The sequence below is a fragment of the Mesoplodon mirus genome (assembly GCF_964341445.2).
Source record: "Mesoplodon mirus genome assembly, chromosome: 1".
In the NCBI taxonomy this organism is placed as follows: Eukaryota; Metazoa; Chordata; class Mammalia; order Artiodactyla; family Ziphiidae; genus Mesoplodon; species Mesoplodon mirus.
The window spans coordinates 13,977,042-14,002,442 of NC_138976.1; the positions used below are offsets into that span (position 1 = coordinate 13,977,042).

At 42.2% G+C, this 25,401-nt stretch overlaps 1 protein-coding gene across 1 annotated transcript in view; it reads left to right on the top strand.

The window, feature by feature from the left end:
* Positions 1-5,537: 5,537 nt before the first annotated feature.
* MEGF9 (multiple EGF like domains 9) overlaps positions 5,538-25,401 on the top strand; it is a 77,113-nt gene continuing 57,249 nt past the window's right edge. The window contains exon 1 of the mRNA XM_082619487.1: positions 5,538-6,259. Within this exon, the coding sequence (XP_082475613.1) occupies positions 5,671-6,259 (589 nt within the window). The 5' untranslated portion in view covers positions 5,538-5,670. The remainder of the gene's footprint in view (positions 6,260-25,401) is intronic.

Sequence of the window (25,401 nt, forward strand, 5' to 3'; positions counted from 1 at the left end):
GCCCTCAGCAGTGAGAGCGTGGAGTCCTAATCACTGGACCGCCAGGGAATTCCCTGTTTAGATTTTCCTAATTTTCATTATTATCCATAACACTCTGATGAACATTTTCATACATAAAGCTTTATTTACATCTAATTGTTTATTTCTCTTCAATGGATTCTTTTTTTTTTTTTTTTTTTTGCGGTACGCGGGCCTCTCACTGTTGTGGCCTCTCCCGTTGCAGAGCACAGGATCCGGACGTGCAGGCTCAGCGGCCACGGCTCACGGGCCCAGCCGCTCCGCGGCATGAGGGATCTTCCCGGACCGGGGCACGAACCCGTGTCCCCTGCATCGGCAGGCAGACTCTCAACCACTGCGCCACCAGGGAAGCCCTTGAATGGATTCTTAAAAGTGGAAATAACGAGTCAAAGAGTACAAACACTTTTAAGGCTTCCTGGAAAGGTTGTATCATTTTACATTCTCATCAGTTATGTGAGGCATTCCCTTGCCAGCAACAAGTATTACCAGTTTTAAAAAATCCTTGCCAAATCAATAGGTTAAAAAAAATGGTAATTTATTGTCTCAGTTTGCAAATCTTTGATGACTTAAGTTGAATACACAGTGCTTTATGTGGCTCAGCCATTTGTATTTCTCTTTCTGTGACTCTGCTGAGCAGACTTTGCTAATAGTGGCCCCAGTAACTAAAGTTGTCTACAGATGATGCCAAACCTTGCATCTGGCCGCATCTTATAGGAGCCCAGGCTCTGGCAGGATTAGAAATAGTCCATGACACAGACGTAGAGAATGGACTTGAGGACGTGGGGAGGGGAAAGGGTAAGCTGGGACGAAGTGAAAGAGTAGCACTGACATATACACAGTACCAAATGTAAAATAGCTAGCTAGTGGGAAGCAGCTGCATCACATGGGGAGATCAGCTCAGTGCTTTGTGACCACCTAGAGGGATGGGATAGGGAGGGTGGGAGGGAGATGCAAGAGGGAGGGAATACAGGGATATATGTATACGTATAGCTGATTCACTTTGTTATACAGCAGAAACTAACACAACATTGTAAAGCAATTATACTCCAATAAAGATGTTAAAAAAAAAAAAAAAGTCCATGTCAGCACTGCTGTTTCAATGAAACCAGAAAGGGGAAAGTTTCTGTGTTTTATTGAAATCTGGAGATGAAGTCATTTTGCTGATTATATTATTATGCCTTCTTTCCTTACTCTCAAAGCTTCTCTTTTTTTTTTTTTTTTTTTTTTTTGTGGTACGCGGGCCTCTCACTGTTGTGGCCTCTCCCGTTGTGGAGCGCAGGCTCCGGATGCGCAGGCTCAGCGGCCATGGCTCACCGGCCCAGCCACTCCGCAGCATGTGGGATCTTCCCAGACCGGGGCACGAACCCGTGTCCCCTGCATCGGCAGGCGGACTCTCAACCACTGCGCCACCAGGGAAGCCCTCAAAGCTTCTCTTTTCTTAAATGCTGCTCTAGCAGGAGGGTTAAATTTGGTGTATACCTGTTCTTTCTTTGTGTTCATTGAGCTCCTACTATGTGCAAGGCATAGTAGCTACGTAAATGGCCTTTGGAGTCTGGAGAAGAGCCTGGATTTTGGAGCTGGGCAGATGTTGGGCAAGTCCCTTAACCTCTCAGAGGCTCCGTTTCTCCTCCTTTCAAGTACAGATGATAGTCCTACCTTTGGGGAATAAATGGGTTACGAATGCAAAACTCCTGGAACAGTGTCTGCCACATCATAAGGCCTTGTTTAGCTCAACATACAATTCACTTCTCTGTATTTGCCACTGTGCTAGGTGCCGAAGATACAAAGAGGAATCAGCCCTCTCTGCCCCCTGCTGTTCTGCACCTCCTCACCACCCCCCATTAAGTCCAGAGGCCCCGGATGCCGTGGATGGGTTGACAGCTCTCTTTAGAGCCCTGGGCCTTAGCTGCAATTCTGGAGCCACAGGAAAAGTACCAAACGACATTCTGTTACACAGAGAGTCATAGCTCTAATTTTTATTTTCTCTTTTCTTAAAATTATTTCATAAGCATTTTCCTTTTAGAGCAGAATTGTTAAGGGTGCCAGCTAGAGCCAGCCAGCCTCAGTTTGATTTCTGGCTCTATCATTTACTAAGTGACCTTGGGCAAGTTGCTTAACCTCCCTGTGGCCTAGTTTCCTTAACTGTAAAATAGGGATAATAATAGTACCTACTTCCTGGGGTTGTTCTTAGGATTAAACAAAAGAATTAATGTGTAGCTCTTAGTATAATGTCTAGCATGTAGTAAGAGCTCAATGGTCGATTATTAATATTCACTATAATGTCTTCATAGCCGCCCTTACAATGACTTTATATGATTAAATTGAAGAGATTTAATAACAACTTTCTCTGATTTGGATATTTGGAGCATTTCCAATTTTTAAACACAAAAATAAAATATTATTCCTAAGAAACAAACAAACAAAAATGTTATCTTGCACTTTAGAGATAAAGGCAGAACAGGAAATTTAAGGATTAAATGTTGAGTGGATCAACGTTAATATACTTTAATCACCTTTCCAAAAAATTCCACATTTTCTATACTTATTACAGGGTAATTAACTTGTTTTAGAACCTATGGTGGGGGTGATCCCTGTCTGAGGCAGGGAGCTGGCCTGGATTACTTTGGCAAGGCCTTCTAGTCTTTTCTCTGTGATTCTTCAGGCAAAGAAGCTGCATCAGCTTTTCTCTCCTAGTGCCATTGAATCTCTGATACAGCACAGCTTAGGGCCAACCCAGCATTTTTCAGCTATCACTTGGGATATCTGGTAGGGTGACTGTCAGGCCATGTCACCTGATGGGGAAGTTGTTTCTGGTTGTGGTCCTTAGGCCAACAAGACTCAAAGTTAGGGGCTTCCCTGGTGGCACAGTGGTTGAGAGTCTGCCTGCTGATGCAAGGGACACGTGTTCGTACCCCGGTCCGGGAAGATCCCACATGCTGCAGAGCGGCTGGGCCCATGAGCCATGGCCGCTGAGCCTGCGCGTCCGGAGGCTGTGCTCCGCAACGGGAGAGGCCACAGCAGTGAGAGGCCTGTGTACAGCAAAAAAAAAAAAAAAAAAAAAAAGACTCAAAGTTAGCACTGGTATAAATGAAATGAGCCTTCACAGATCGGACAACTTCTGTGTGCCAGGCTCTGTAAAAACATTCTCTTCAGGCCTCAGCTCAACTAAGTGAGACAGAATTCATTGGTCCCATTTTATAGATGAGGAAACTGAGGCTCAGAGTGGTGAAAGGTTTCTTTCAAGGTCACACAGCTGGTAGAATCATGACCCAGATCTGTCTGACGCTAAAGATACAAGCTCTTCCCAGGGCACCACAGGATCTCTTTTCAATTTAATTCAATTTAACCAGCATGGGTCAATGCTCACACATATTACCCCTTGCTAAGCACTGAGAACAGAGAGAACAGCCTAATGGGAGAGACAGACACAGAAATCACAAGTTCTAGTATTCCCGCTGATGCAAGCCTGTGAGAAGTAATAAAATCACGTGGGCAGTTCTATTTATCCTGTTGTATGTATTTCTGAAAGTCATCCTTAATCCTTTTAGGAAGAGGCAGGGGAGAGATAGATTGATAGATCAGGACTATAATCAATGAACAAACAAATGGCAGTGGGAAAATGGGGAGGGGGAGATTAACTCCCACTCAGAGATCCAGAAGAGTCTCTTAGAGGATATGGTATTTGGGTTGGGGTTTGAAGGGCTAGAAAGATTCAGCAAAAGAATATGGGAAAGAGGCATGACCTGTCCCCTTCCTTCTCCAAGAGAAGTAAAAACAGAATCTTGATTTGTGCTTCCTAAATATTGGTCTGAAACCAGAATTCTGAATTCTGAATGGTTCTGAAACCAGAACCCACACACAGCCCTCCCAGTTTGCCCCCTCCCCTTACATATATACATGGACCTACCAAGACACACTAATAGGTACTCACAAATGCAAAAACACACAGAAAATACACATAAAACACACATCAGTACACATGCAGATACTTAAAACATACAATATGCAAAAATAGATACTAGCTCCCATACTCATAAGCTCATACAAATACACATAATACTCATACACACAGACTCAAACATGTTTATGTTTTCATTACACAAGCACAAAACTATCCTCTCCCCACCCACTCCTCATGCAGGTAAAGAAATGCATTTTTAATTCACATATACACGGGTTCGCCTGCAAATCTCATCGCCCCGTTCTTGTTGGAGGCCAGTGACTAATGGGAAGCCATACACAAAGCGAGCATCACGCAGGGGAGGCCAGGAATGGGTTGGCGGTGGGGCTGGGATTAAGCCCTGTCAGATGACAAACGCGCCCTGCCCGGCTGCCACTAGAAGCTGCTGAGCCGAGGCTGCAGCGCCTGAGCGAGCTCTGAATCCTGGGCGATGGTGCGAGGCTGCGCACCGGAATTCCAGCTTTACACAGGGTTGAGTGTCACCCAGGGTCAAGCTCTGCTATCAGACCCACCCCAAGAGGCAGGCGGTTTTGGGTACACGCAGGGCTGCGGCATGGGTCTTGTCCTAACAGTACACTGAGTGTAGTAAGCATAAATGAGGGTTTACTGTGGGCCAGGCACTGCGTTAAGCCCTTTCAATTCATTACTTAATTCTCACACCAGCTCTGTAAAAGGGGGATGGGGGCGTTGGGGGTGTTAGCTCTCTATCACCCCTTTTTAGAGGTGAGAACACTGCGCTCAGGCCACAAAGCCACTCAGCAGGAAACTTGGAGCTGAGGTTCAACCCCATCCGATCCCACTCTCCCGGGCGTTTTAGGGTAAAGTGTGCATGTGAGCCTGTCTCCCCCACTCAGGAAGCTTGCATCTCCGGCTCCTGACGGGTCTCTTAGAACCCCCGTCCTGCCAGGCACAGCGCCTAGCCCACTGCAGGTGTCTGATGAGGGCGTGGGTCTTGGTTCGGTGAGGTCCTCAACAAGGACCTCAGTTTCCCCATCTCTGAAATGGGAATGCAGCGCAGACCTCGCAGGGCCGAGGTCAGGTGCTCTCGGGCAGCAGAGGGAATGCTGGGCTCCACATCCTCGCTGCAGCCGCCCTCACCCATCGCTGGGGTTCCAGCTCCGTCTCCACCCGAGCCCGGGCGCGCCGCCGGCGCCCCATTGTTCAAGAGGGCGGGGAAGCTCTCGAGAGCGGACTCCCCGCTCCGGGTCGCGCTCGCCGCCCAGTGGAGCAGACGACTTGGCCCGGCTTCTGCCGCTCGGGGCGCGTCCTTTGTCTGCTCCGTGGCGCCCGGTGCCCGAGGCCCGCGCCCCACTCCTTGGGCAGACAAAGCCGTGTCTGCCGTTAGCCGGGTCGGCTGGTGCTGTGCTCGCACCACCCTCTTCCCGCCTTAGCACCGCCCCCTCTCCTTGACGTCCTCTGATTGGCCCGCGGGGCCACAAAGAGGCCGGGAAGCGGGTGGGTCACGTGAGTTAGCCTGGCCTCCCATTGGTCGGGTCAGGCTGCCAATCGGGGAGGGCGGGCTGTCCTCGCACGGCCCGGTCGCTCCCTCCGCGCTGGGGCCCGCCCGCGGGGCCGGCCGCCTGTCAGAGGGAGGTGGCGATGGTGCGCCCGGTGGCGGTGGCGGCTGCGGCGGCTTCCCTGGTCCGAGTGCAGGGAGGAGAAGATGACTGACCGACCGACTGACTGAATGAATGAATGGCGAAGCCGAGCGCGCCATGAGGAGCCTGCCGAGCCTGGGCGGCCTCGCCCTGTTGTGCGCCGCCGCCGCCGCCGCCTCAGCAACCTCAGCGGGGAATGTCACCGGTGGCGGCGGGGCTGTGGGGCAGGTGGACGCGTCGCCGGGCCCGGGGCTGGGGGGCGAGCCCAGTCACCCTTTCTCTAATGCCATGGCTCCCACGACCCAGGCCCAGAGGACCGGACCCCCGCGCGCTACCGTCCACCGAGCCCTGGCTGTGTCCTCTTCAGCCCAGCCCCTGGCAACCACCCCTTCTCGGGCCAGTGCCGGACCCGCTCCGACCACCTTTCGGGCGCCGCTCGGCTCCTCGCCGATCACACCTACTGCGGTGGAACGTACTCGGACCACCGCTCGGGCGACGACCAGACCCGCGCCGACCACCATCTCGACGACCACTGGCCCAGCGCCGGCCACCCCAGTAGCGACCACGGTGCCGGCGCCCACCACTCCCCCGATTCCGACCTCCATTCTCCCCGGCGGCGGCAGCAGCAGCAGCGTCCCGCCCACCCCACCTGCCACCGAGGCCCCCTCGCCGCCTCCCCCAGGTGAGTCTCAGCGCTTCCTCGCCCGCCGGACCCTCCCAGCGGCTGCCAGTGCCTTTCCCCAGCCCTGGCCTCTAGCGTTGGGCTCTTGGCTGGAATGGATCATTTCTTGCCCCAAAGGTTCCCCAGATTTAGACTCTCAAGGGGAGGTCCAAGCTCCAGCTAGCCTGCCCCCCAGCCCCCAATCTGGAAAGTCTTTTGTCCCCCCCTTGGGCTGTGCTTCCTCGGGAGGGGGGCGGCTGCTGCGTGGAAAGGCATCGCACGTCCTTCCAAACAGGGCTCTCCGGCCTTTGTCAGACAGGGTGAATGGGCGCAAACTTTTGCGTTCGGTTCGCTCACCTTACCTCTCCGCCTGGGTGATTTGGGGAAGTTTGAAAGCCAGCCCAGTACCTCCTGAAGCCAACTGGTCAAAAACTGAGTCTAAGGGATTCCTCCTACAGCTCCACTTCCCTTGTTCATTTCTCCTTGTTTATATAAATATCAGATGTGCATGTGACAGGTGGAAAAGATATTGAGAGGATTTTGTTTACAAACAGTAGTACAGACCACTTGAGGCCAAAAAAAAAGACATTGTAATCCATGTTTTCCCTGCAAATAAATAGATTCAGTAGGTCTTTTGGGGCAGGTGTGTATCTAGGTTGAGCACATTTATAAATTAGGTTAAATCCCTTCCTTGCACCATTTTTTTTCCCTTCCTCAATTACAAGGTCAATATATTTGGACAAATACACATTTTAAGCAGGGATGCTGGCTTTTTCCCCCTTAAGGGGAATGTTCAGTTTTGCTGATGCTAATAAAAGCCAATTTCTGTCTGAGTCCTCGTAGAAAGCTCTTCTTCCTGCTGATTGAAGTCTTCAAGCAAAGTTAGAGACAACTTCTGTTCTTTCCCCCTTGAGATCTAAAGTGGGCCTGGAACTAAACAAATAAAACGTACCTTGTCAAGATGTTAGTCAAGAGTTTCTGAATTCCTTTGCTTTGAGTTGGGGTTTGATTTGTCCAAACCATTTTGTCTAGCTGTATTTATATTAATGGATCTCTGACCTAATTCTTAGGCTCAGTGATTTACTGTGGAGTCAGGTATGGACTTTGGACTATAATTGAATTTGTAGAGAGTTTTCCCACATGATTATGAGCCTTAATACAGTCACATCTTGGATTGGAGCTTGGCATTGACATAAGAAGGAATGCAGATTATTCACCCATAAAAAGCCAAGTTTGTATTTCTTCCAGCTTCAAGGGCTGTACTAACTAGCTGGATTTTGACTGTAACCTTTTTTGGCCTTCCTATAGAGAGACTGATATATTACTGAGAGGCGGGAAGCATAGAGGTTGAGAGTATGGACTCTGGAGTCCATTCTTAGGTTTGAATCCTAGTTCTGCCCTTTATTAACTGTGTAATCTTGGGCGGGTCGCTTAACCTCTCTTCATCTGAGAAATGAAGATAATAATAGTGTTTAGCTCATAGAATTGTTGTGAAAATTAAATAATTTAGTACATTTATAAAGCTTAGAATAACCGTTCCCCGTGCAGAGTAAACAAGCACTGTGGGTGTGTGTGTTAGCTCTCCTTATGACTAGGTCTTCTTCTTCTTCTTCTTTTTTTTTTTTTTTTGTGGGATAGAAAGCATTTGAGAAACCTAGTAGAGACTTGTGGTGATTTTTATTTGTTTTAGTAAAATATAGTAGAAAAGGATGAATTAGATTTTCCGAAGTTTGAAGCACACCATAGTTTTATGTAGGAGGATTGCTTATTTTGAATGGTTAGTATATAATGTCTGTGTAGTTGATGTTATTTTGCCTTAATAATTTTTGTATTGTTATTTTTAAATCACAAAGGTAACCTTTTCCTTTTTAAGTTGCTTTTTCATTGTGATAAAATATACATAACATAAAATTTACCATTTTATCCATTTTTAAGTGTACAGTTTAGTGGTATTAAGTACATTCAAATTGTACAGCCATCACTACCATCCATCTTCAGGACTTTTTTATCTTCCCCAACTTAAACTCTGTATTCATTAAACAATAACTTCCCAACCCCATCGCCCTAATTCCTGGCAACAACCATTCTACTTCCTGTCTCAGTGAATTTGCCTACTCCAGGTTCCTCATACAGGGGAACTCATACGGCATTTGTCCGCAAAGGTGACCTTTACTTGCAAAACTTACAAAGAACCAGAAGTCTACAAAGGAAAGAATGAAAGTCACTCCTTTACTGCCTCCCAGTTCCAGTCAGTTCCTAAAGGTCACTACTGTTAGCAGTTTGATCTTTTCTCAGACATTTTTCTAGGCATATATGAACATAAACACAGGGTTTTTAAAAATAGGTTTTAAAAACTCAAAATGAAATAATTATATATTGTGTATGTTACATATATTAATTACATATGGTTATAGCAAGTCGTAGAGTTTTGCGACTTGCTGTATCCACTTAACTATGTATCATGGACTGTTTTTTTCATGTCAGTACCTAAGGTCTACCTTATTCTTTTCAGCAGTTGCATTTTTCGTTGTAAGTGTATACCATAACTTATTTAACCAATCCCTTGTTTATGGACACTTAGATTGCTTCTGGGCTTCACTTTAAAAAGCACAGGGAAGAATGTGTTCTTGGTCAGTCCATCACGTATATGTTATATTCTCTAATACTTTGGCTGGAGTTTTGTAGACTCCAAATCAGTTTCAAGAGAAGTAAAGCTGGATTGAGTAATATTTGCCATCTGAGCTGTTCAAGGCTTTTAGTAACTTCCATGGACTACCATATATCTATGTCTGTGGTGGTCTTTGAGCAACGGAAGTTTTAGAAGGATGTCCAATTTTTGTAGCTCTCCTGCGTTTTAAATTTTTCATAGCTTGTAGTTTTCTGTGAATTCACTATGGATTGCCCGTGTCTAGTTCTCAGAAGCTGAACTGCCTCTATGGGCCTACTGATGGGCAATTTTAGCTTTACAGTAATGTAATCGAGTATGGCCTTTCTATCTGAGCATGGGTTCTAGTCTACCTCAAACAGTAAACGCATCTCTTTGACAGAAGGAAAACTTCTAACTGAATTTGAGAGACCTAGTTAGGTTGGCAAAGTTGGATTCTCTGGCATTTGGGAAGACGGGTACAGGGTGTTTTATTTTAATGTTCCTGTAAGGACTGAACACCGTAGATAATATATTATGTGTTTGGATGGGTCTTCTAGCTGCTCTTTGAATTAATAAGAATTTCTTTCAAGGAGGTCTAGCTCAGAGCTCTTGCCTGCCCCTCAATTAGGGCTGTCTTTTGTTTGTAGGGACACTGATCTGCAAACTGAAACTAATTGCCCAGCAAGCAAGCATTTTCCTCCCACAGACCTGGCAAAACATTTGACTGATTGGTTGGCTGGGTAGAACATTTTAAGAAGGATGAAGGCAGAAGCTGTGATACTAGAGAATAATAGTTATCAACAGTAAGAGACCGAAGAGATGACAAATGTTTGATTTTTAAAATTACGGACCTTCAGGGCTAGATACGACTTTAGAAGCCACTGCGTCCTAATGTGGCTCTACATTGCAAGAAACACTTCCGTGGACTTAGCCGAAATATTTCTCACTGTGGTTAACACCAGCTGGTTCTGGCTCTGCCGTTTGGGGCCATACAGAACAAGTCAGCTCTCTCTGGGCCATGACAGTTCTTCAGGGATCTGCAGACAGTGATCATGTTCCCTCTGAGTCTGGACTAAATAACTTCAGCTCCCTCAACTGTTAATGTGAAATGGTTTCAGGTTCCCTTACTATCCTGGTTACCCCTCTTCTGGACTTTTTCAGTTTTTCTGTGTCTCTCCTGGAGTGTTGAGCACAGAGCTGAACGTATTGCTCCAGATGTGCTCTAACCAGCTCATAGTAGAGAGGGTGGTTACCTTGTTCTTTCTGGATGCTGTACTACGGTTGATGTAGTTAGTTCCTAATCACAGTAGCTTTTTTAGCAGCCACATTATGTAGTTGACTCATTGAGTCCATTAAGATAGTTAAGTCTTCGTTTTCTTCTTTTAAAGACCCGGAGTAGATGAGTCTTTCTTCATTCTGGACTTGGAAACTCTTGTTATTTTCTTAAGTATAAACGGAGACATTTGCCAAGCATGTAAGGATTTATTGTGTTAGATTCAACCCATCATTTTGGATCCCGAGTCTGTCAATGTACCCCACCCAGTTTATTCACATTCACCTACAGGGTGTTCCTATAGACAGATTCTAAGGACAAGTTAGGGCAGGTTGTTCTTACCTCATAGGGGAGAGTACATTTATGGATGATAAAACAGTTTGGAAGGGAAGGAATAATGATTTAGATTAGTTCTCAAGGGTCTCTTCCAGCTGTAAAGTTCTGTGATGATTTGGTACACATGATTCAGGGCACATGCATGCCCCCGAAATGAGCCTTAATCATTTATTTGTGATCTAAGTTAAGAGAATAGGCTTTTTTTCAAGCAAGTCCTAGAATTTAGAGTTTGAAAGCTCTGACTACTATGGCATGTAAATAAAATATTGTGAACGGATTTTATTTGAAAGGAGCATTCTGGGAATTCAGGGCCCTCCTACCTGTACTGGGAAATGTTTTCTTCATCCTAAAATTCTGTACAGCTAGGTTCAGGGTGTCATTTGCTTATGGTTATTTAAGAAGATACCATTCATTTTAAGGAAATAGAAATTGTTCAGGCTTCAAAGATAATGTATGTTCATCATCTTTTATCAAAAACCTGTGGGGCTGGGTGTGTTTCAGAATTTAGAATTTTTCAGATTTTAGGAAGTTAATAAATACACCCCAGTGAAGTCTAGGGCAGCATCCTGTAATCAAACACATGAAGATACTCGCAGCAAAATGCATGTATATTCACACCGAGTGGTTTTTTTTTTTTTTTTTTTTTTTTTTTTTTTTTTTTTTGCGGTACACGGGCCTCTCGCTGTTGTGGCCTCTCCCGTTGCGGACGGAGCACAGGCTCCAGACGCGCAGACTCAGCGGCCATGGCTCACAGGCCCAGCCGCTCCGTGGCATGTGGGATCTTCCCGGACCTGGGCACGAACCCACGTCCCCTGCATCGGCAAGCGGACTCTCAACCACTGTGCCACCAGGGAAGCCCACCGAGTGGGTTTTTTTTAAAAGCTATAAATAGCCTTGCGTTTGTTCAGGTCAGGTTTTGCTGCCAAATGAATACCAGAAAAAGTTTTGGTTTTTTGGATCTTCTGGTATTTACCTCAGGTCTGAGGGACTGTGGACCACTGGAATAGCAATTGCAAGCACATCTGGTACTTACTATGCTACAGGCACTGTCCTAAGTGCCTTACATACGTTACCTTCCGGAACCCTCACAACAGCTAGGTATAATCGAGTTAGGGACTGTTACTACCTTCATTTTATAGATAAGGAAACTGAGACTCAGAGAAGCCCAGCTACGGTGGAGCCTAGCTTCAAACCCCGCCTTTGTGGTTCCACAATCCATATTATTGGCATTTAAAGAAATAGTTACATAGAGGATAAGAGAAGGAAACCATTTTGCTAAACATATTTGCCCTTGGATACTAGTCTGAAAATGTTTCACCTGTTCTTTGGCATTTCCTCTCTTCATTCTCTTGTGTGCTATTTAGTCACCTCCTCAAAATGTCTGTTTTACAATGTTGTACAATTATAGCCCTAACTCTTCCTTTGATTAGGTTCTAATATGGTCTGCGATAGGGAGGATTGTCTGTAGTCTTTTTAGGGCTAGGCCCAGGGACGTCTCAAATTCACTATATCTTATTCCTGGCCTGAGTGCCTAGCTTTCTGCAGAAAATCCTTAGTCTGATTAGTTTCTGGAACAGCACAGTTAAACTCTAAAGCATTAGTTTCAAATCTACTGAATTATGTCCCCAGGAAGCCTTCTGGCTAGTTGAAAATTTACACATTGAAATAATCTAACTAGGTCTTTTTATCTTGATTTTTTATAAAGATCCATAAAATTAAAGTGAGCATTACTTTTCATCTCAGCATTTCTAAGCATGTATATATTAACTTCCAGACATCTTGGCACCCTTATAAAAAGAATAGAAGAAAAGTATCATGGTGCTGTTTTTACTGATGGGTAGATTATGGGTAGAGAGATTACTGCTCTAGGGCACTTAATAGATCAGAAGAGAATAGAAATATAAGATCTGTTTGGCTGAAAGACAGGGTTAGATGATATTTTTAGTTAAAAATAGCTTTAATTCATGCTTTTTGCCTTGATCTTTATTTTTGTTTGTTTTCTTTAGATATAATATAAACATCTTTAATACTAATGTTGAGATTATGTTATAGGTATCTCTTCTTGGTCACTTATTCTTTTTTTCAAGTATGCGTTTTGGTTTATCTGTTTTTCACTAGAAACAGCTACCCTAACTGCACTGGTAACTTTGAAGGGAGATATTTTAAAAATTGTCATGAAAAAGATAAAGATTATGTCTGGATACATATGTGTTTGAATCACAGTGAAGGTTTACTCAGCTCTTTTTAACTGTATCTTTTTAAGTACATGTGATAAATGTGTGTCAGAATAATCCCTCTAATAATGCCACTGTTCCACAGATAAGTATTACCGTCTGAAAAATCTTTCCCTATTACTTTTTCTTCCTTAAAATAAAATCTTCTGTTCTTCTTGCTCATTTTTTTTTTTTTTCACTTTAAGCTCCTCTGTATGTTCTTCTTACTCCTGTCTCTTATTCTGGGACCCATCCATTCTTTCATGTTCTTTAAGGAACCAAATTATCCTCTCAACTTAACAATTTCCCATTTGTCCTCCTTCAATGCCTCCTCAAAGCCTAATTCTTCCAAGAAGTCTTTCCAGGGGAACAAAAGGTCCTTGAAGACGTTCTGGTAACAGGGTGCACAGGGTTGAACACTTTGCACTCAGAACAAAACCTGTCTTTCTTTGTGACTTTGACTTTTTCCCTATGAATTTGTTTTTAAAGTCTGTTTAACTTAGATTATTAAGCCCACTTGATAAGAAAATGTCATAGTTTATACAATATTCAGGATATGGTATTAATTCTTTCTTTTAGAAAAAAATGAAAGAAAAGGTTTTCTTTTTGTCCTGGATCTTCTTTATTGTCCAGTTTTTGTTTTTGTTTTTTTCCTTCTCCTGAGGAACAATACAGAAAAAAAAACCTGTCATAACAGAAGTTATCTGCCTCCAAAAAAAAAAAAATCCAGTACTTTGAACAAGTAGCAAATTTCTTTTTCTATTTATGAATAATATGAGCTGTTTTTGTTGGGTAGGTGTATTTGGGCTAAACAGCAATATAAAAGGTTTAATTTGGTTGAGAAGCAAATATTTGATCTTTTGAATGATAGAATTTCCCCTGTAGAAATCTAATTAAAGTTAATAGTGAACAGAGTGCTTCTAATAATTAACAGGTATGCAGTGCTTTATGGTTTACAAGGTGCTTTTAGAATCTCTGAGACTTTGGCATCCATATTTTGTAGATTTCTGGGTATTATATGAGTCAGTAAAACCTCAGATTCTGACCTCTGTTGGTACTTATGTTGGTGAATATAGATGAAAACTTTATAGGTTTTTGGTGGGTTTCACATTTGGTATTTTGTATTTCAAACTGTTGTCTTGGGGAACTAAGATCCCACAAGCCGCATGGTATGGCCAAAAAAAAGAAATCAAACTGGTGTCTTTTCTTTTCCTTTTTATTTTATTTATTTATTTTTTTGTCTGCGTTGGGTCTTCGTTGCTGTGCATGGGCTTTCTCTAGTTGCCACCAGTGGGGGCTACTCTTCGCTGTGCACAGGCTTCTCATTGCGGTGGCTTCTCTTGTTGCGGAGCATGGGCTCTAGGCCCGCGGGCTTCTGTAGTTGTGGCACGTGGGCTCAGTAGTTGTGGCTCACGGGTTCTAGAGCGCAGGCTTAGTAGTTGTGGCTCACGGGCTTAGTTGCTCCGCGGCATGTGTGATCTTCCCCGGCCAGGGATCGAATCTGTGTCCCCCGCATTGGCAGGCAGATACTTAACCACTGTGCCACCAGGGAAGTCCCAAACTGTTGTCCTTTAAGTTTATTTTGTTGAATGTAAATCTTTGACTGGTTTAACTGTCCATATTTACGGGATGGAAAGATAGCATTTGGGGAAGAGGATTGCTTACTTTATATTTTATTTCCTAAGTACTATATGGGGCTGAATGTTATGGAAAGAGCCCAGTAATTGAAAGTAAATGGTGATGGAGGTAGCAACGCAAACTACAGAACTTGATTGGGAGAACTCATGTAAATTTCATTTCTTCAGATGGAAATATTACTTACTTCTTTCCTAGTGTAGGAATCTGTTTGGAATTATTTTAACATACTTGTTCTGTTGCCTCAAATCAGTGTGAGTAGCAAAGGAACTTGGTACTCTCTCACCTCTCATTACCAATCTAATATTTAACGCTCTGGGAGGAAAGGTAATTAATGTTAACTGAGCACCTATTATATGCCTAGTTACCTACAAGGATTTTTTTTTTTACTTACATCATGTTATTTAATTCTTAGACAAAGCAGTAGTTAAATATTATTATCCTTACTTTATGGGTGGCAAATACTGAGATTCAGAAAGAGAAAGCAGCTTGCTCAAACTGTCAGGCTTACGAAGTCCATGAGGGCAGGGACTTCTGTTTGTTCTGTTCACAATTGTATCCCCAGCGTCCAGCCCAAAATAGATTCTGAATAAAAATTTAAGGATTGAATGAGTGAAGAAGAAGGAGTTGTTTGTAGCTACACTAGATGTGTAGTGTATTCTTGAGGAAAATAATGTAATCTCGTGGCCTTTTCCTTAGTTGAGAAATGAACTTTCCTCCTTTTCTCCATTACTCATAGGAATAGTATGAGAACCTACTTAGGCAAGTGGAGTTCTTTGAGATCTAGCAAATTACATTAATTATTCATTTGTTGTTACATAACTTTGTCCCTTCTATTTTTCTTAAAGGAAGAACAGCAATATACAGATGTACATCTGATGCCTTTTGTAGAAAAAGTAGCTAAAGTTGGAAAAGCAGAGCCCTTGTATGTAAGACATGGGACCCTAAGGTCTTTCACAGTTCTCTTACTGGTTCTGTAATCTTGGGCAAGTAATTTCATCTGTAAAATGAGAGAGGCTAGATTTGTTGTTTCTAAACTGTATTATTTGGGAAGCCAGGGTTCCTTAGATGTGTTTGGGAGCCAGTATAGGGACTCAGGAGGCCAAGTGGGTCTACTTCCGGGCCCTCCACCCCTACCCTCACCTCACACCCCTGCATCACCACCCACACTTCAATCAGCTCCACTCTCATCTGGTTTATATATTGGGTTTGTTTTTTTCAGTAGAGATATTTGAAATAGGAATTTTTCTACTCTAAAATTCTATGATAAAGAAATTATGGTAATCTCTGAACTATTATGCATCTATTATTATGCTTACATTATGTTAAGTAGCAGTATACATAGAGGGAGAGAAATACACCAAAATATTAAGTGGCTAAAGCTAAGTAATGGGATTATGGGTCTTTTTAATTTCCTTCTCTGTGTTTCTTTGTATTTTCCAAGTTTTTTTTTTCAATGAATGTATCCAATTTTAATTTTACAGTCATAAATATAAATGTATAGCATGAAAAAATGAATAAAAAGTTATGATAAGCTTGATAAGCCTCCACTTATATGAGACCAACTCAGGCGATATTACCCTGGGCCACTTTCTAATTTCTGCGATTGACTCACCAGTTTTGATCTGCATCAGAGATATTTGCTTAGTCTCAGTGAGTTGTGGTTCTGAAGAAAGGAGATTTGCTGAAGACAATACCCAAGAAAGGAAACTGTTCCTGACACCTGACAAATCAGGGTAGTGAAGACACATCTAAGATTTGTTACCTTTAGGGAAGGTTTAACTGAGATCTTAGCAGAGGCTGAAAACAGAGCTGATTCTTTATCCATTTCATTCTGTCTAGGGAATTTTTTTTTTTTTTTTTTTTTTGCGGTACGCGGGCCTCTCACTGTTGTGGCCTCTCCCGTTGCGGAGCACAGGCTCCGGACACGCAGCCTCAGCGGCCATGGCTCACGGGCCCAGCCGCTCCGCGGCATGTGGGATCTTCCCGGACCAGGGCACGAACCCGTGTCCCCTGCATCGGCAGGCGGACTCTCAACCACTGCACTGCCGGGGAAGCCCTGTCTAGGGAATTTAAAGCATGAACTTAAAAGTTAATTAAAGTAGCTTTTTGAAATGAATCTTGTTTAAATTGTGCAGAATTTGAATTCATGACATTGTTCACAGCCTTTACTAATAGATGGTCTTTGGTTATCTCGTCCTTTAAAGATACAGAGCTCCCCAAAGTTTGGTTTCAGTCTATCCATATGTTTTGCAATTAGATCAGATGGGATTGCTTTAATACTGGTAATACAACAGCTGTTCTGTATGATATCCTTGCCAGGGAGACAGCTAAGGTCTGAGGGAAGGGGAAATATATTCAGTTGGAAAAAGGAATGTATTCTGCCTAGTCACAGGGAAAATGATAAGGGGTAGGAATGTTTTCAACCTGGCTGGAGAACGTTAAATAACCTTTATTTAGTAAATTTTACACTCTTTAGATAACTGATTTTGGAAACTTTTGTTTCAGTCTTGCATGCTTCTTAGAAACTGGCATATTACCAGGGATCTTATTAGATTTTTATTGTTTAGTTTTTATTTGATGTATGTGAGCAAAAAGAAGAGGTTAGGAGTAACACTGTTAATTGTAAGGAGAACATCGTATTCTCTCGTTCCTTTTAATTTTGGAAATGGTCTTTAAAAGTGAAATTCCTCTAAACATATTCTAGGGAAAGTTGTCTCCTCTGAAGGAAATTGCATGAACCGAGTAGCTTTTAGGTTCTCTTCAGTCCTCTCTGCTGTTTATAGGGATGAAATGGCAGTTTGGGAAGGGTTAACGGTAATAATGAGGGAAAAGATGGAATGCTTCGTATTCCAACGTATTTATCCTGTTTTATATCTATTGAGGCTTGATTAGAGGAAGGCCTTGGGCTTTTTTTGCTGTAGATTTCTCATTTGACTTCATATTCCTTATAACTCTACAGCGTGTTTTGATTACCTGTTCTATATGAACTGCTTTAACAAGGTAACCCCACCATCCCTTGATGTTGTGTGGGTGAATGAATGGTTATAGAGTGTACCAAAACCACAAAGCAAGCTAGCTGTTGGGTATTTATTATTATACTGAATTGTTGGTGTATTGCCTACAAACCTATCCTGTTCAACTGGTTTTAGTTTTTAAGTTAGTTTGTTGCTTCAACTTGTCCACAAAGGCAGGGCTGAATGGTCCAGCTAATCAGTGGAATAGCAGTCAGAAGAAATAAATTCCAGTCTTTCTTTTCATTCACTTTGTAAGTTCCGGAGCACATTTTTTTTTTAATGGCTCTGTGACTTAGTTTCTCTGACTATAAAATGAGACCTGTTACATGCACAGACACAGGGCAAGTCACGTAATCTCCCTGGGCTTCTATACCGTTGTCAGTAACATGAGTATAATAGTACCAACCTAATAGGGTTCTTGAGTGTTGACCTAGAATTCAAACCCAGCTCTGGCTGACTTAAAAGTCTGTGTTTTGCTTTTTTTTTTTTCTTTTGACTAAACTGTGCTGCATTGCCAAAACAGATGGGAGTAGCAGAAAATGAAATGAAGCATTCAGTGGTTACAGAGCACATTTTGGGTTCCATTTTTGTTGCCTTCCCTAGCCTCCCAGAGCCTCCACCAGCAAGCCCATACATTGTCCTTCTCAGCGCTTGTTCTGAATTACACAGTTTTGACTCAGGTTTGATTTCAGTAGCTGCTGTGAAAATCAAAATTAGATCAAAGAGTGTTTCTCAGAGGTAGATATGGGTGTGGAGTGGAGGTAGGGAGAGGAGATAATGGTAGAAATTAGATGAGGGTAAGCAGGTAGACTACATGTAAATGTAAAGCATAACCGAACAGTAACTATGAGATTGTCTACTCAGCGCCAGAAGGATCGGGGCTAACAGAGACAATGTGATGCTTATTAGCATTTGGCAAGAAATACCACACACTGCAAAATGATAGTATTGATTGTTCTTGACTTGACAATGAAACCTTTCATCTTTAACTTAATATGGACTCTAGATGAAGATGCTGGTGCAAAACAACATGTTGTAAAAAGTGGCAGGTGATATTTGATTATACAAAAGTCATAGAAGAATCTCAGACTTGCAAATGTGATTCATACTTCTGCCAGTCACCCGAGGATGCATTCCCCCTCCCCATTTTATAAACTTCCCTCCTCACTGAAGGGCTAGTTGTCTCTCATATCGGACAAGGAGAAGCTATTATTTCAAGTATAGAACCAACCTCTTCTGATCCAGTTGCAAACATATTGACAGATGATATACACAATGTTGGAGGATTTGATTTAGAATCAAATAGCTTCAGTTTGTATGGCATCAGGACTCAACAGTAACAATGTATAATATATTATTACATCCTGCAAGTGCACAAGTACCGTGGTCAAGTGCAACTATATAACTATAGCTGTGGAGAATACACATATAGCACAAAACCTGGTCACATCAGTCTCCTAGTTAATAATTTAATACAATATTTATACTTAAGATAATTCTCCTATGTGCTCACCATGAGTGACCCCAGTGCGTAACACTCAAGTTTCCCAACGTGATTTAAAACTTCTCTGTAATCTGTCTCTGCCCTCATTTCTTACCACCCCTCTCCTTGTGCTTTAAACTCCAACAGAATCAGATTGCTTGTATTTACCCCCAAATATCATGGTTATTACATCATAAATATTACTAATAAAACAATTATCTGTGGAGGTTTTACTCTGTGTGAGATACTAAGAGCTTTAAATGAATTATCATCACCTTGTTTAATTCTCAAAAAACCTATGATAAATATGTATTATTATCTCCATTTTACTAAGCAGGAGTTGAGGTCTGAGAGTTTAAATACATTGAATTAGGTCTCACAGCTAGTAAAATGTAGAACCTTGATTCACATTTAGATCTCTGTAGCCTGAGAGGCTCCTCTCTTAATCACTAAGCTAACTGGCCTCTCGTTTACTTTGCTTCTGCTCCTCCCTCAGCCTGGAATGCCCTTCTCTTCAGTTTTAATACAGGCCTTAAAACAGAAATGAATGCTTGTTGATGTAATCAGAAATGGACTTTACTAAAAGATTGTTAAAGAGTTCACAGAATCTCCAGGGGAACCAAGTTCAGGACATGGAGCTAGAGATAAGGCCCAGAGTCATGCACAGAGAGGTGCACTGAGTATACCACTGCCATCACCACTGAGCATTAGATGCTCTAGTTTTGCACCATCAACATTCCTAACACTGGGTACTGGAGGCAATAGCAAGTACTATTGCCACTTGTCATACTGCAGCCATCACCCCCTCTGCCACCAGAGAAGGGCCTCATGCTCATTCCTTAGGACCATTAGTTTCTAATTACAAGCCAGGTGAGGGTGCTTGTGCTTACTGGGGCCTCAATCACTTGCTCGTGCCCTGGATGTAGGGGAGGCAGGGAAAACAATAATCTGGCATTGTGAACCTTTGTGGTGGGATAGCAAGCCTTAAAAGATGGAGCATTTCCCAGTATACGAAGGAATTAGCAGGATGCCAAAAAGAATGACAGATGTCTACCATATCCCTTTCTTTTACCTGAGAAACTTATTTGTCCTTGAGAAACATCATCCATGCAGCCTCCCATACTGTTTTACCTTATACATTCTAATATTACTGTACATATTTTTTGATTACTTGCTTTTTAAGGATTCTTGTTTTAAGTATTACTTGTTAATGTAACTGACTCCTCTGTAACCTACTCTCAAGAGCTCATAGGCTGTGTCTTACTGATGTTTGTACTGTCTAACATCTGCCTACCTAGGATAGTGTTCAGCATTCAGCACATAGGAAGTACTCAATAAAAAGCTGAACTGAATTGAGGCATAAATCCTCCTTGCCCACCACCACTAGAATGTAAGTTCCACAAGGGCAGGGATGTTTGTATTTGTCTTTCTTTCTGTTTTTTTTTTTTTTTTTAAACCACTGTCTCCCCAGCACCTAGATTAATTACTAACATATGCTGGGACCTCAGCAAGTGTTTATAGAATAAATGAATATTCCTAAATAGTACATTCTTTATTTCTGGGAATGGTGCTGTCAGAAAAACCTTTGAATGTGAATGGCAGATTCAAAGCACTCTATCATAATTTACAACTAGACCACATATAGTATGAAGCCAGAAACTGCCTTGTTCATCTCTAGTTACCTCTTGCTCCTATCCAGAAGCATAACCAGAAAAGGGCAGTTAGGAATTCTTTCCCAGACCTACCACCATAGTCACTAGCCACAAAAATGGCCTAAAGTACCATACCTGCTTGACATGAAATCTTTTTTGTCTCCTTTTGTATAACCAACTATGTCTTGATAGATGCAGTCTATTCTGGGAAGAAAAGGCTTTTAGGCAAACTGTCTTGTATGCTGTTTTAAAAAGTTTAATAACCTAGGGTGGTAGCATTTCATTTTGAAGAAATGAAGACCCATAATTGTGGAATGATTTATACACGGGTAGTGGAGTGGCAGAGATGTACTATATGTAGACCAGAGTTCTGTAGCTTTTAGAGGTTAGCTTTTTGGAGGGACACAAGCATAATTATGTCAAGCTGAAAGAGAACTTTTGTTCAAGCGAACTGAAGAATTATTGTTACGTGGTAACTATCAGCTCTGGAGCCAGGTTTGAATAATTTTTCTACCACTTACTTATTGTCTGACCTTGGGATGTGTCTCAATTTCCTCATCTGTAAAATGGGCATAATAATAGCATCTACCTCACAGGGTTATTACAAGGATTAAATGATAACATATGTGAAGTACTTAGACTGCCTGGCATAAGTAGGCCTTCTAAATATTAGCTGTTCTTTTCATTTTTATATTTTGAATACCCATTTACTTATTGGAATGCTACTCACAATCTTTTTAATTCTTCACTACCGCTAATCCTCTCCATTCTGAATTAGTAGTATCACCCCATTTTACAAAGAACCTGAGTTTGAGATGAGGTTAAGTTGTTTGCTCAATAGTCACAGAGCTTGGAAATACTAGTTAGCTGGAATTCAAACCAAGATCTCTCCTTTTTGGAAGCGCTTTCTATCATGGCAAAATAGTATGCTAAAAGTAGATTGTGCTCTATTATATCCTTCTAACCCCTGTTAGTTTTTGTTTGTTTGTTTGATTGTTTTTTGGCCGCACCGCCTGGCATGCGGGATTTTAGTTCCCCAACCAGGGGTCGAACCTGTGCGCCCTGCAGTGGAAGCATGGAGTCCTAACCACTGGGCCACCAGGGAAGTCCCTGTAACTCCTGTTAGTTTTAATGCCTCTTTCTTCCCCTGCCACCTTCACTCACTTTCCTGACTTGTAGTCATTGTTTTTCTGTCCATACCGTAGGTCTGTGTACTGCCCTCTTTGGTGGTCTTCTTGATTCTTTTTGTAGTAGAAAGTATGTATTTTATTTGAAAGATCAAAGCATATCCTCACATACTACTATGACTGTTCATTTTAATTTCACTTTCATTTTTTTGTTAGCTTAATTGATCTGTACAGTGGATTGTTGCCAGGAAAGAAGACGTAGTGTTATGAGTCAGATGAGTAATTTTATACATTAGCCAGGGTGGCGTTTAAGGACAAATAGAATACGCCCAACTGAGGGCCATTTCAGCTGGTGCAACAGGTGAAACACAAGATTGTCAGAAATAGAGACAGTAACAAATAATGATATTGAGTTGCCTCAAAAGCTTTGCAGCCTAGTAAAGTACTTTTCTGTGCATTAATCATTGTTTAACTTGTGCATTAAACTTCTATTGAGAAATTAGAAATGGACTCCATTTGTTGCAAAAAAAGAAGTTTACTTAAACTTAGTTTGAGAGAATTCTTTTTCTTAGCATATGATCTTTCTTGTTAACAACAGTCGTTTTAACAATTTATCAGAAAGTAAGCATTTCTCTTTGCTGTATTTCTTTTGGTTGATAATCTCATATAATAGATCACTCGTTTAGAAAATCAGTGATTAAGTAGTCTTCAGGGAATAAAGCCACAAGTGTCACAAGCTGTTACTTTGTACTTTCTTATTGCTTAACCAATCTGCAATGGTATCTTCCTCTTTCTTTTCTTTGCTTCCTTTCTTCCCTCCCTCCCTCCCTCTCTCTCTCTCCCCCTTTCTTTTTTTCCTTCCTCTTCCTTCCTTCCTCCCTCCCTCCCTCTCTCTCTTTCTTCCTCCTTTCCCTTCCCTCCCTCCCTTCCTTCCTTCCTTCCTTCTTTCCTTTCACTGTTAATCAGACAAGATTTCAGATCCTTTTTCACTTGGTTTTTTTTTGGGGGGTGGGGGGGTCTCACCATGCTAAAACTGGCCTTCACCTGTGTTTCACTAGATGGTTCAGCTTAAGACATTGCATTCACTTTTATTTAAGTAATAGGGAAAAGGGTATGCTTTTTAAAAAAATTAATTAATTTATTTATTTTTGGCTGAGTTGGGTCTTCGTTGCTGGGCACGGGCTTTCTCTAGTTGCCGTGAGTGGGGGCTACTCCTCGTTGCGGTGGCTTCTCTTGTTGAGGAGCACGGGCTAGAGGCACGCAGGCTTCAGTAGTTGTGGCTCGCAGGCTCTAGAGTGCAGGCTCAGTAGTTGTGGCGCACGGGCTTAGTTGCTCCGCAGCATGTGGGATCTTCCCGGACCAGGGCTCGAACCTGTTTCCCCTGCGTTGGCAGGTGAATTCTTAACCACTGCGCCACCAGGGAAGCCCAAAGGGTATGCTATTGTCAATAACTTTACATTGGGCTTTCTATGTTAACAAAATAAGTTTCTTCTATTCATCTATCTGATCGTAGTTAATCCCTTGCTATGCACCTACTGCTGGACTGGATAGATGCAAGAGAGACCAATGAGATGTGTTTTCTGTCCTTGAGAGCATAGTGGAGGATACAGAAAGTCAGACTACAGTTGGATAAGTTCCACCATAGTGGTATGCATGTACTACACGAGCAAAGAGAGGACTCCTCACCCAGACTTTTGCGGGGGCGGGGGGTGAAAGATGATGTCCTTTCTGGAGGAAGTTTTCTCTGAGCTGAGTCTTAAGCACAAATAGGAATTAGCCAAGCGGAGGAGGGGGAGGACACTCCAGGAGAAGGCAACTGCACATGAAAAGTATGGAGGTAAGAAAGCACATGCATGGCCTGTTCAGGGAACTGAAGTCCTGGGTGGCTCCAGTAGGAAAGGTGAGCATATGTGAGTGTGGAATGGGGAATGGTGAGAGTTGAGGCTGGAACAGCTGGCACTTGTCAAATCATGAAGTGCTTTATGTGTCATGCTCAGAAATTTATTCTAAAAGCAGCAAAGAGCTCTAAGCCCTGAAGTGGTATGGTACGGTTTGAGTTTTAGATCAGTATGGAAACTGCAGGGCACTCCTAAAAGTGATCCCCAGCAAAGATGATTAGAGGCCACTGACTGCCCCTCTAAATCTTTCCCATCATTAATTTTGGGTTAAAGCGTTTAAATGCTAAGATAATATAATAGTAGGAGGGGACATGAACTAGTTTTCTATTCTCTCTTATTAAGCAAACATTTGAAACCTATTTTGCTTGTTGGTATAACACACAGACCTAGATGACTGAAATTAGAGACTTTACAAATAAAGTCAGCAATTGGTGCTGGACCTCTTAATGGATCTGGTGTTAGACTGAACCAACCCAAGTACTTCCTGTGTGACAGGCACTGTGGAGCTGAGGATAAAACGGTGAATGACTTAGGCGTTTACAATCTGTTGGAGGGATAGACTTGTATACAAATGCTTTAGGATACTTATGTACTAGATTCCTTTACTTACGTTTTCACTTTCTATCCTTATCTCAAACCTTCAAAGTATGGATGAGGAAATGCAGGATAAGAGAGAGATTTTTTCTAGCTTTATTAAGACATGATTAATGTATAACATTGTCTAAGTTTAAGGCCAGAATGTGATGATTCAGTGCACATTTATATTGCAAAATGTTTACCAGGATAAGTTGAGTTAACATATCCTTCACCTCACATAATTACCTTCTTGTTGTTATTATGGTGAGAATTTTAAAGCTCTACTAAGAGAGGTATTTATGTAATGATTAATGGTAGATAGCTACAATTCAGTATTCCATCTACCCAGCTCCAGAGTGTTTCTTCCCTCCCATCATATATTTAGCTTCCTCTGACAAGATAATGCATATGTATTATTTCCAAGCCTGAAGTAGTTTTCTTCCCATATTTTCTTAACTCTTTCAAACACTACCCAAACCAGTTGAGCCTCAAAAGATCCAGTCATTGGTGATTAAAAGTGCAGGCTCTAAAGTCGTATTGTCTGGATTCAAATCGCAGTTCCATCATTTACCCTAAGTCTGTCAGCCCACTTCATAGAGTTGAGAGTACTGTTGTGAGATAATGTTAAAACAGGGGAAGCATAAGGAAAGAATTACCTAAATGTTAGCTGTTAAAATTGTCTTTGGAATAGCAACTCATCTTTTTCCAGACGTTCAGGAAATTTTGTTAAAATGTATTTAAATCAACCTACCTTATTCAAATTAATCTTGGTGAAGAGCTTTTGCCTGGCATGCATGTTTGAAATCTGACCTCTGGTTCAGGGGATCAGTGAATGACCTTGGTATCACAAACACCTATGAAAATATGCCTGTGAAACTAGCATAAAGACACTCTAAACTTTTCTTCATTATGGAAAATTTTGAAAATAAACAAAAGTTGACAGAACAGTGTACTGACTTCTCTCATACCTATCACCCATCTGGACAACCATTCGGGCCAATCCTGCCTCATCCGTACCCCATCCATTTACCCCTCTCCTATTTTATTTTGAAATAAATCCTAGACATCATATCATTTTGTCTGTGAATATTTCAGAATGTGTTTCTAAAATATGTCTTCTCCCATTTTTCTTAAATAGCCAGAATACTGTTATCATATCTAAATGAAAAAATGAACAGTTTCTTAATATCATCAAAATGCTTTCTTTATGATGAGGGGGAAAATCTTTCCTTTTTTTTTTGGCCATGCCACATGGCTTGTGGGATCTTAGTTCCCCAACCAGGGCTAGAACCAGTGCCCCCTGCAG